Genomic DNA, 12,134 nt, shown 5'->3' with positions numbered 1-12,134 from the left:
CCACCTCCGAAATGTCACCGTGGCACGCAGTTCAAATTTCATTTTGGATGTTAACGTAGACGCCACGACTTCCGATTTTGGTGCCTACGACGCGCTAAACCTAAGCCAAACGCGGTTGTCCTCAGCGAGCCGCAGTGCGCTTAGCCAGTGGACTCGTAGGCAGCCGCGGTGCAGCCGACTACGGCGACCAATAGCAGCCGCATATGGGAATGTGCTTTATTAAGAAATAAAGCACACAGAAAAGAGTGAGGATCACTCCTTCTGTTGAAACGAGAGCATTTGAGAGAAAGGGGGACTTCGTGCTCCACTTGCGAGCTCCATGCATCGCGTACGGCAGCAAATTGTGGCTGAGATATTCAGAGCAACGTATGCTACCCACAGACTATGTTATTTCATCAAGCCTGAGGGGTGTTTCAGGGCCCCTCTAAAGTACCCTTAATGCTGCCTACTTTGCAAAGCAAGTGGCCCACACTATTAAGTTAGAAAGCTTTACTCACAATAAATGTGATAGGAGGAAAACAGTTCTAATTGCAGCCGAGTATCGTGCGGCATTTGAACTCGGAAGGATTAAAAAGTGGGCCAGTTGGAACCTATCCATTCTTGGGCAGCGCACATACAAACGAAAAAACAAGAATGTATTTCTCGCACTTGTCCTGTATTCTTTCTCGTATTTTGTTCCTTTGTGCACTGCCCAAGAATGGATTTGAACTCACACACATGCATGATTAGTATGTACTATCGACCAAAAATGTTTACAGACCAAGGGATCTGACAAAAAGCTGATTATCTCCGCAGCCTCAAAACGCAGCCTGGTATTCCCATTTCCAGCCTCTACTGGTATATGCGAACAATATTGTGATGTACGGTTTTCCTGGCTACTTTTAAAGGCTGCTCGGATATTTAGCGTTTTCTGAGATCCCGTGGTCCGTAAACTTTTTTGGTCGATAGTACATGAACATATGTACTATGACGTAACATAATACTGCATTGTAAAATGTCTTCAACAGGTAAAGAACACATCTAAACAATCCTTGTACGTCTATTAGATGGCATTAATCTGCAAAAGGTGCAACACATTAATGTACTTTTGTTGCTAAAAATGTTTTCAAAAGCTTGCATGCTCACTGTTAATTTCTTAAAATGTTCAGCAACCCTTTTGATTCCTTTCTGCTCGATCTTATTTAATTTGATTTGTGTGGTTTTACATCCCCAATCAACACTAGAGCTATGAGACGTGCTGTAGCCGAGGGCTCAGCATTAATTTTGGCTCCCTGCTGTTTCTTTCTTTCTTTTTTTTTCAATAGGCACCTTAATTTAAGTACACATGGGTTCTTATATTTCACCCCTATTGAAATGTGGCCCGTTCCTCCCATAGTCAAACCCACTACCTTGTGCTCACCAGCCATAACGACCACAGCAGGTTCCTTTCTGTCTGTTCACGTTTCTGCGTTTTCAAGCCAAATACAGTAGACTTCCGTTAATTCGGCTCCAGTCAATTCGATTTTAAATTCGAAGCATTTCTTTGCGAACATTTGCTACTTTGACAGTATCTATCTGTCTATCTAGCCGCCTATGTCGTTCTGCTCTCATGGTCGTTTCGTTACCTTGGTATGTACCAAAATTGGCATACTATGACAAGAGTATATGACGAACATAAATGATATGTCATGACATGCATGTCATGTAGGTCATGAAACAGCCGCCTATGTCTTGGTGCTCTCATGGTCGATTCGTTAACTTGGTAGGTACCAAAATTGGCATAGTATGTCAGGAGTGTATGACGAACATCAGTGATAGGTCATGAGATGCGTTTCATGTAGGTCATGACACTAACCCAGCGAAAAAGATTAACACTCAAAAACCACTGAAATGGGTTTGGACGTGGGTACTAAGTGAAGAAAACGCTAAAGGATGGCGGTAGAAGTCATAGTCATGAGCATAACTCAGCAAAAACGTCAGTGACTCAGCGAAAAAAAGATGAACACTAAAAATCCACTGTAATGGGTTCTGACATGGGTACTAAGTGAAGGAAACACTAAAGAATTGTGGTAGAAGTCATAGTCATGAGCATGACTAAGGCTTTCGCCTTAAGGTCCCTTAGGTGTAGCTAAAGGGACTCCTGAGGACTCATGACATGAATCTCATGACATGCGTGTCATGTAGGTCATGAAAGAGCCGCTTACGTCTTGGTGCTCTCATGGTCGTTTCGTTAACTTGGTAGGCTCCCCACACACTGCTTCGCATAACATCGATTCCCACAGGGTGTGGGATCTGCCGCTTTTTTCTGTTAAGTTGATCCCGACTGAAGATCTCGGCCAGCGCCTATGCATTTCTATGGGTCCAAACTTTTGTTACTTCGATCCTGAAATGGGCGTTCACCGGATGATTCGAGCTTGACCAGTCAGCACGCACGCCCCATAGCCCTATGGCAATCCTGAAAGCGACCTCTTTAGTGGCGTCTGTCACGGCGGCGCTTAGGGGACAGTGAATTCATTGAGCACACGTCATCTCCTGTCAAAAACGCCTATTTTCGTCCCGCCCTTGGGAAGTTTTCAAACAATAATGTTTGATTACTTATGTTTGATTACTCACAATGTTTGATTACTTATTTGCCCGATTGTAATGCACGTCCTTTTTTTCTAAAAGGAAATTGGGCCTATAATTGCCAAAACCCCCTTTGCAACGTTTGTGTGCTTTGCTGCATAACACAAATGTATTACGGCGAAGCTGACTTTAAAGTCGTGCGGCGAAACTAACTTTACAAAACAGGCCACCATTGTGCAACAATTGGATGCACGTTAGATTTCTACCTTGCTTAGGAGCTTTAAAGGGGCCCTTGACCCAGTGACCCAGTGACCTAAATTGGTCGACTGTTGGTTTCGAACCAAGTTCCCTTAGTACAGCAACCCAATGCTCTACTTATTAGACCACAAACTACTCAGCAACCCAAGCTGGCAGGAAAACGGTTAGACATCCAGACAGATAGACAGGCAATTAGACAGGCAGAAAGATAGACACTGGAAAGTGCGTGACGTATCCTAAGCATGCTAATAGCATTATAATAACTTTGCTAGGGAATGTATTGGCTGGTTTGGTCTAACTATGCCCTCGCATGTGTCTGTAGCTTTCTTTACACTTTTCCTACTGCAGAATCATTGCAAAGCCTGACATGCTCCTTTTTTATTAACTACACTTGCAAAGCATCAAGGTGAGGATGTTCAGTAAAAGAAACCTCACATGACGAACTATAGTATTCTGATTGCAGAAAGAGACATGGCATCCCAGTATGGGATAAAATAGTTGTGAAGGCTTGATATGTAGTCATTTGCATCATAGTGAAAGAGATGCATTTAATTGGCAGTAGCTGAAGTGTGTTAGAAAACACTAATAGCTCAATCAGCAGTAAGGTTGATTGGAGCTACTTGTAGTAGATCACAACTGAATTCATTAGCTCCCTAATCAGTGCTTATATTATTTTGTTTTGATCTATCAGTTCTTGGTTTATTTGCCGTACATTATCTATGTCAATATTTTTGCAGTTTCATTTTAGGCCAAGTTACTACAGGTAGTATACTATATTGTACTTGCATAGCCAAATAATTTTGTAATGGAATTTAAATAAATTAAAATGAGCACCAGTTGTGAATTTATGCTTGAAGCTGCCATATTATATGTGCATTTTTACTTTATGATGCTTGCATTGCACAACACAGGGTGGTTTCAATAAAAATTGGCCTATTTGTGTGCATTAGCAATCAAGTGCAGTTTTTATTGGTATGCTGCTGTTGTCTGCAACTGTTCTTTCTGTTTCTTCACTGAAGCAGATGTCACCCCTCTGACAGCCACTAATGCCCTTAATTCTTTTCTTTTCTTTTTTCTTTCAGACGATCTCAGACAAGCGCATAAAGCACACAAGTGAATTACTTCAAGGAATCAAACTACTGAAGCTCCATGGCTGGGAGAAAGTGTACGCCAACATGGTCAAGCAGATACGGAAAGAGGAACTCGCAGTTTTGAAGAAGGATGCGATATTTGTTGCCCTTAATAGTGTGTAAACATATTGAACCTCACAAATTTATACAATCATTGATTTCCTTCATATTCCTGTACAGGGTGACTGAAATGAACATGCTTTTAAACTTTTGTTTGTTCTGGCACTGTCTAAGAAATGTAATTAGCATATTTTATGAGCTATAAGTTGAACCTTTGTATAAGTCACACCGGTGTATAAGACGCATCTGTTTTAACTCGGTCGGCATGAGGAAACGCAATTATACATGCTTGTACACCCATCGCAAAATGCTGTACTTACCCATTCAAGGCACAAAATTTCTGGTAACAAAATTTTTACAAACCACAATTTCTAGCAGAAAAAGACTTCCAACACTCCTTTGAAGCGCAGAAAACTAACATTCGCTGGCACTATACTCAAAGCCATCGAAGGCCTCATCCTCCGACACAGTCAAAAGGTTCATCCAGTTTGGCCAGCAGCATTACTGGGTCACCGTTGTCGGCCTCAACATTGTAGGCACGTTGCTGACTTGCCGCTGAAGCATGGTGTGCTCAGGGAAAGAATGTGTGTATTGATTGCACCAGCATGCATGATTTTATGCTTATATAAGTCGAACTGTTGGATAAGATGCACTGATAAAAATTTGGGGGGGGAAATGCGACTTACACTCCACAAAATATGGTGCATGAAAATCATATCAAAATCTCCTGAGACTGTTCCTATCTCATATTATTTGCCAGATCTCACCATAATCCTACTTCGTTTAGGTCGTAGCTCCTCAATTTAACCATTGAACCATATTAATTACTGCTACAGTGACCATTTCATCTAGTGATTTTCTCTTTTTTTCTTTTCTTTTTCAGCTTTCATCACACAGGGTTCTGCGATCTTGCTGACGCTTGTAGTAAGTAAGCTATGTGATTTTCACACAGCTTGTGTAAAGGAATTTTAATTCCTTAGCACATGTTTCTTCACATTTACAAACATCTAAATCTTGCCATTCCTAGAACTGTGGCACCCAGTTTTCATAGTCGACCACTCAAAAAGTAGCAAGCAGCACTTTATGACAACAAAAGATTGGTTTTTATGATCGGGCTGTCTTTTAATGAAAACTGAAATACTAAGAATGCACTTAGTGAAGCTTTTGCAAACGCAAACAGAGGCAGCGAATGATACATTGGAGCAAGACGGAAAGCGATTGCACTTCAGACCAATAAAAATGATGACGACATGAGATACATTGTGATCCTTTTCTTAAAACAGGCACCTAATTAGTTTACATTGGCACCGATTATTGCTAATATTTGACAAAAGGACATGCAGATTAATTTCTTTGCGATAAATGTACAGCTAGTACATCATATCAGCCATCACTTTAAAGGCTCGCTAAGGAGAATCACTGAATTAGTTTAGATTGATAAACTATTATTGAAGAACTCTAGTTTCGTTGATTTTGCAGTAATAGGTCGATTATTAAAAAAGAAAATGATGGTCAAAGTTTCATTTCCAGCGCTGGTCCTGTTTTCACGTGTCTCCATTTCGTCCTTGTCTATTTCGCGCTGAAAATTTTTCTTTTTCATTTTTGAATTTCACACCAAAACCACAGGGGTAGTACATCAGTGTGGTGTCACAAATGACAAAGCATTTTTTCGCATTCCGGCTGTTGTGGTTCAGTAAAAGTTCTTTAAGCTTCCCAAGTTCACTCCTTGGCTCTTTTAGAATACACTGTAATTTATTTTACTTATAAAAATTTAACTGGGCCTGAGTAGACCGCATCAAAATTCATGACATCACAGCTAGCGGGTGTGGAAAGTTCAAGTCTGCATCGTCACCCATCGTTTGTTTTTGCATATTTTAGGGCTTACCAAGCATCTTCTCATGGTAAGAGTGGTGTTTTAGTAATTGTGAAAGGGCAGTTTAGTAATGCAGCTCAAATCATTTTTCTCTTTAGTGTCCCTTTAAAATTTGAACAATTCTAGAACATTATGTTGAATGCTAAGAGGGCTTATCCTTTCTTTTAGGGGGAATGGTACCCGGTCAGACGAGTTTCACGTTTTTGGCAAATATCTCAACTTCCACTCGCTACAAACAATTCAAAATTTGCACAGCTATTTAAATATGTTTCTACTTATTCCATACGAAAATTCAAGCAAGAAAGTTGAGTATTATGGAATTTAGAAAAACAAATGAAACAGATTTGTTACTTTGGTGAAGGCACATTTAAAAAATTAAAATTTCTTCGAGACCAACGAAAGTGCTCTCACGTCTTCCTTACAATGCAGGGTTCTTACTGAACTAAAGGAAATAAATTTCATAATTTTGTTCCTGAAATACAATTTTTTTTTCGATTTTACATTCTAACTGGGCGGTTTTTGGATGGAGCAAGTTGTAAATTAAAAAAAAAAGTTTTCATTGAAAAATTATGTTTTTAGTTCAGTCTCTGCAATGACCACTGAGCATTTATTGATAGAAATTTCAATGAAAAAAATTCATTCATTGCAGAGAAAATGTTACTTATATAAGTCAAAACAGCATTTTCAGAAATCTTGTTTTAAGTTTTAACTGTTCGACCATCCTCTGGGGTGTAGTCTGCAGCATCATCTGCATCAGATTTCTTTACGAAACCTTTTCTGGCACTTGCCTTAACCTTCCTTCGTTGTTTGCTCTCTGCAGAGACCCGATACTCAGCCTTGACAATTCAAACATAGTCCATCTAATTGAGGGCTACTTAGCAAAACACTCCCGGTGCAATGCGATACCTAGTGCTTCAAAAACTTGCTGTGTTGCCCTCATTGTAGAAGGCCACCTGTGCTATTCTGTACACGGCTATTCTGTGATCACAGAATAGCTGTACAAGGTTTGTGGTCACAAAAACTTGAAAGCACGATCAAACTGAGCGGCGGCATAGCGTCTGACAGCGTTCACAGAAAAACAAATGCGCATCGCGCTCCCCCCCTTTTTGTGCGCATCACAGTGCCTGGCAAATATTTCATTCAACTAATGGAATAGAAAATCAAGTCTTTCATTTATTCCTTCGAGTATTATGTAAAAAAATAGTTTATATCAGTTGTATTAGCTTATAGTGAAAATTGCAATGTAAACAAACTTTTTAGAAGCCTCGCCCAGTTTCGCAAGCGGGTATGCATCAGAGGCGCAATTTTTGAATCGCTTGTGGTGCAACTACAAGCACGCCATTTGCTGGACATGTTCTGAAGTATTTATTTGTCCTACTTTTGAGAAAAAGGTGCTTTGGAAAGATTTTGGGTACCCTCCCCTCTAAGAGCGTACCTTGTTACACAGTATTATCTGCCCTTAAAGGCAACTCCTAAGTAGTGTTTAAATCAACTTAACTAACAACTAAACCAACTTAAACCAACAAATTATTGCCGAGACCTTCATCTAAAACCTGCTGTAGTCATTCTCAAAATACCAATTTGGTGCTCACTTTAACAATTCACCATACTCTCCATACAAACGAAAAGCAAGTACACTGCAGTGTACATAAGACAAACGTAGTCTTGGACAGCAAATGCTGTAGCCACAATCAGCTTTCATATAAGCCTTGCATGTTCGTTGTTCCTGCCAGAGCTCAAGCTAGAAGTGAGAAAACCTGAGCAAGAAAACGTTTTCTGAAGTAGATTTTGCCAAGATGCAGCCTTTCAAGCTTGTAAGACTTGTTTCCATTCATTTTTCAGACATTTTCTCTGTACTCCATAATCGAAGGCAGACCACTCACACCCTCGCAAGTATTCTCTGGCCTCGCACTGTTCAATCAGCTCACCGTTCCACTCTACATCATTCCTGTTGTCATCCCCATTGTCATCAATGCCATCGTGAGTAATTTTTATTCCTAGCAGTGTTTCATTTTGTTGGGTACTACAGTAATCCCTCGTTATAACGAAGTCAGCGGGTTGGTTAAAAAACTCATTATAAGCAGTAATTCGATAAAAGCGACCACTGAAGAAAAGCTAAAGCAGTCGAGCTTTAATTGTGCCACAATTGTGAGGAATTCAAAATACAATGTATTCAGTGGAGCAAAACTTTATTCAGGTGCAAAAAAGGCAGTGAGCTTTGGCTTTTTCAAGTTTTTTCAAGATTGTGCTTGGGTAGACAGGCCGGAAGAGGGCAGCTTTGGAGGAGTAGCGACGTCGAAACTGGCAGCGAGGAGGCAAGGAGTTGACATGAAGGCGAGTGAGATGAAGTGACTGGTGTCCAAATGGCTTGCAGACTGGAGAGCGAATGAGGAGGGGAAGGCAGTGGCCGTTTTTATAAGGGGGGGGTGCAAGGTCATGGAAGACTACGAGAATATCACGCTGGAAAGTGCCGCAAATGCCATGGCTTTGAGTCTGAGGTTGTGTTTGTTGTGCTCAAAAAACGATTAGCTGCTCATTGTGGGTACGCAGCGCGATCGTGAAAACTGAACTGGTTTTGCAGTAGGGGCTTTCCATGATCACTGGGTAATTTTTTCCCGAGGTGTGCAGCCGTGAAGTTTGCAAAACGAGAGTTTTTCGGCGCACGATTGTCGACAACACTGCTAATGCTATGCTTTGAGTGTCGGTGTTTGCGCACCGTCGCGTCCACGCCATTGACAAATATCTAGGAACAAAATTCAATGACCCTACCACGCATTTAGTTCATTTGTCTAAAGTCGGATAGCGCGAATCGAGCATGACCGGCTCGAGAGAATCGCCAGGGAAACACCAGCTTGCGTTGACTTGCCATGTTGACAGCCTGACTCGCCGCTGTCGACGCTCGGATTTTTCTTGTTTTCGGCAAGTTATCAGTGGATTTGCAACGTCAAAAGTGCAACGAAGCTAGGGTCGGTGTTTTATTGCAATGCAGGCCGATTATGGCGAGCAGCAAGAAAATTTCTGTAGTCAGGTACAACTTCAGAAGGCAGGAGAGGCCCCGCCCAGATGACTGAAGCGCGGCAGCCAATTGCCTCCGCAACTAAGGAAATAGTCCCGCTAACGCGACTCGGCCCAATTCGAAGCACGGGCGACCATTTTCGCCGACGGCGGGGTCACCGAGCGTCCGGCTCATGACATCAGTCTAGAGTGCGCACCCATTGGTGGAGGCAGTGTGCACCCGCCTTTGGGGGGCAAATGCCACTGCCTTCTAAAGTTGTACCCGACTATAGACTGGCTTCCCAAAAGTCATCTTCCTGATTTGTTAATGTAGCTCCTCGCGTAGAACATGGCACTTATAATGGGAGGGACACTTCTTTTCTGCTTTTCGGCACATTTCAGCGCCAGAAGTGCTCTTTAGAGCGGTAAAACATTGCTCATCGAGCGCACTCCATGGAATGCTATGGCGCAAGTCTGCCCATGGTGTTTTGGCCACTTTTCAGCATCCAAGAGACCGTGGTTATCTGGCATCACAAAGCATCAGGAAAACTTTTATTTTCGTGTGGGTTCTATCACGGGGGACACCAGCGGTGCGATTGTGACCGAGATTAACGGTTCGGGCGTGCTGCCCCATGGATTTTGACAGCTTCCGTTTGCTCCGCAGTAAACAGCTGGGAGCTTTCGGCACTCGCTTCGTACCCGTTACTATGCGGTCATCGGTCGTGGGTTTGGTACTTTTGTGGCCTGTTCTGTGCCCGCCTGCACAAAAGGGTTCTGACACTGCATGCGCAAAAGGGTCGCCGCCGATGCCTCCGTTCACCACTTCGCTCTAAGTGGGTCAAGCTCTTCGTGCGCTTCAAGTAATGTGGCTTAAAATCCATGCGTTTGGATTGGGACCGGAAGAAATTTCGAATAAAGTGATATTTCGAGTAAAGTGATTTCGTTATAATGAGGGATTAGTGTAGTTTGAACCTAACTCAATTTTAACGCTCAATTTGTACACGAGTGCTCTGGAAGTAGAAGATTGAAGGAAAGCAATAAAGGTTTTCTAGCTATTTTTGTACCAAGAAGAGTCCTATTTATCATTGTTACATGTACATTCGTCCATAAAGGTTAACGGCACACAGGATTTTTGAGAAAAGCTAAATTTTCTCAAAGCCTGGGCAGATGGTTTTAAATTCAAAGTTTTGATATGTAGTAGTCTCTGCGACCTATACAGTCATACATGCAATTGGAAGTGCCATGTCTAAACAGGGCGTAAATTTACATTTGTCGTGGAACCTATCCCCTGTAAACTTTTGTGGCTGGCTGTACTACTGCTGACAAGATGAATTTGTGATAGGATAAATTAATCTCAGTGGTAGCCAATGGGACTTGTGTCTGCATGTATGGTGTGTTTGGTAGAATTTCGCTGACTAGGTATTTATTTGTTGTGGCATTGAAGTGTGACATGTAGTTAGAGGCAGGGACTTCTGAATACATACGGCTAAAGACACACAAATGTCATTTCAGGTCAGCACAAAGAGATTGTCGGATTTCCTTAGCCAGCCTGAAGTTGGCGCAGAGGCTCCATGGAGAAAAAAAGACGACACACCTAAAGCTATTGTTGAGTTTCACCCTGAGAGCGGTAGTGTCCTGGTAAGTTCACGTTTGCTTGTATCTTTTTAGCTTAAGCCTCAGGGCATTTCTTCATATTATTTTCTTATCTTTCCTTGGCATGTGCATGGGTTACTACACGCCATCATGTTGTCTCTGTTTTCCAGATGCAAAGGTAAAGAGCAATACTTTATCAAAGCAGTGTACGAGCATGTGGCCAGTGGCACTTTCTGGAGCATCTCTACAAAAACCTAACCTAACCTAACTGCTGGCACTATCAGCAAAAATTGTGCCCACTGAAAAAGCAGGATACCCACCCTTGGACTACATTCATATCAAGTAGCACACAAGTTGTGGTTTCCGTGTACAATGGCTTAACCCCAGGCTGTGGGAAAACATATGATAAACTCTAAGCGTGTGCTTCACACAATGAACGTGGCCTGAAGACAGGCCTCTGATTTTTGTAGCTTGCACTTGGTGACTCTCCAATAGCACTGGTGGTATCAAGACGGCACGGACAGTACTGCTGGCCGCACAGTCATATGTTGTTATTATGATACCAGAGCTCTTAATTTATGCCTGCCTGCTTATTAAGCACTTCTGTTATGCTAGAAAGTGGAAGGTCCACCTTCCACTTTTAAAGCACATTTTTTTTTTCCTCCTGGCATATCATCTAGGTTTTAAAACAAAGACTGCACCATGATTTCTGAGTAGAAGACTATGCAGCGCATTTTTAATTGAGTAAGCATTTGTTTTTATGCCTTGGAGGTGACGTGAGGAACATGTAAATTGACATTTTTAGCAGCAGGTACATTTAGAAGTCACTGCTACAAATGCCTGCCATGCACTTTTATTATGCAACTTTTGTCTCATTTTGGGATGCATTGCATCAAGCCATATCATATCGAATGGCGCTAGTCACCAACAAAACTTGCATTGTTCATGTTAATATCATGCCTTTCAGCTCAACATCAGAGACAGTGAACTACTAGACAAGTTCCTAGCATCTACAGGCGACGACTCTGACGTCTTCCTGTCGGATGCCTACTCTCCAATCGACAGCCCTGCTGTGATAAACATGAGCCATGCCTACTTCACCTATGACACCAACACCAAAATTCCCATTCTTCAGGATATGAATGTCACAGTACCCACCGGTAAGCAGGCACCTTACATAAGGCCAAACTCGTCGTCTGCCTTGTTTGTTTACAGTAATATAATAGCAAACTGCTTCTAGCCATCGGAACTGCAGCATTTACCATTCCTTGCCTCTCTCCAGGTAAGCTCACAATAATAGTAGGACCGGTTGGAAGTGGGAAGACAACTCTTCTAGCTGGCATGCTGGGTGAACTGACGCCGTACAAGGGGACTGTGCACTGGGCAAAGTAGGTTCCTTTCCCGTCTGAGTAACCGTGTGTGAAACGGCAAACTTATTCAACTACTTGTCTTTTTCATGAAAGGGAAAATTTTCAATAACTGAAAGTAACACAAAGCTACAAAGGAAACTCGGGCAGGTTTGTCAAAGAGAAAACTTGGCAGTTTAAGACCCAAGGGTAGCACAAAGATTCAACTGTGAATATTTGTGCAACTGTGAAGCTCCTTTTCTGAGGAAACCCGTATTGTCATTTTCATAAACTGCTCGTGATGCAGCAGAACTTAATTTAAGTATGAATAGAAGA

At 42.0% G+C, this 12,134-nt stretch overlaps 1 protein-coding gene across 6 annotated transcripts in view; it reads left to right on the top strand.

The window, feature by feature from the left end:
• LOC119446588 (ATP-binding cassette sub-family C member 9) overlaps positions 1–12,134 on the top strand; it is a 72,939-nt gene that overhangs the window by 11,546 nt on the left and 49,259 nt on the right. For all 6 annotated transcript variants that reach the window (XM_049664227.1, XM_049664226.1, XM_049664224.1 and 3 more), the window contains exons 8-13: positions 3,885–4,047; positions 4,876–4,916; positions 7,708–7,845; positions 10,372–10,497; positions 11,420–11,612; positions 11,735–11,840. In XM_049664227.1, coding sequence (XP_049520184.1) covers positions 3,885–4,047; positions 4,876–4,916; positions 7,708–7,845; positions 10,372–10,497; positions 11,420–11,612; positions 11,735–11,840 — 767 coding nt within the window. The remainder of the gene's footprint in view (positions 1–3,884; positions 4,048–4,875; positions 4,917–7,707; positions 7,846–10,371; positions 10,498–11,419; positions 11,613–11,734; positions 11,841–12,134) is intronic.

The sequence above is a fragment of the Dermacentor silvarum genome, chromosome 3 (assembly GCF_013339745.2).
Source record: "Dermacentor silvarum isolate Dsil-2018 chromosome 3, BIME_Dsil_1.4, whole genome shotgun sequence".
NCBI classification, from domain to species: domain Eukaryota; kingdom Metazoa; phylum Arthropoda; class Arachnida; order Ixodida; family Ixodidae; genus Dermacentor; species Dermacentor silvarum.
The sequence above is the reverse complement of the archived record's forward strand: the minus strand, read 5'-3'. Positions and strand labels throughout refer to the sequence as shown.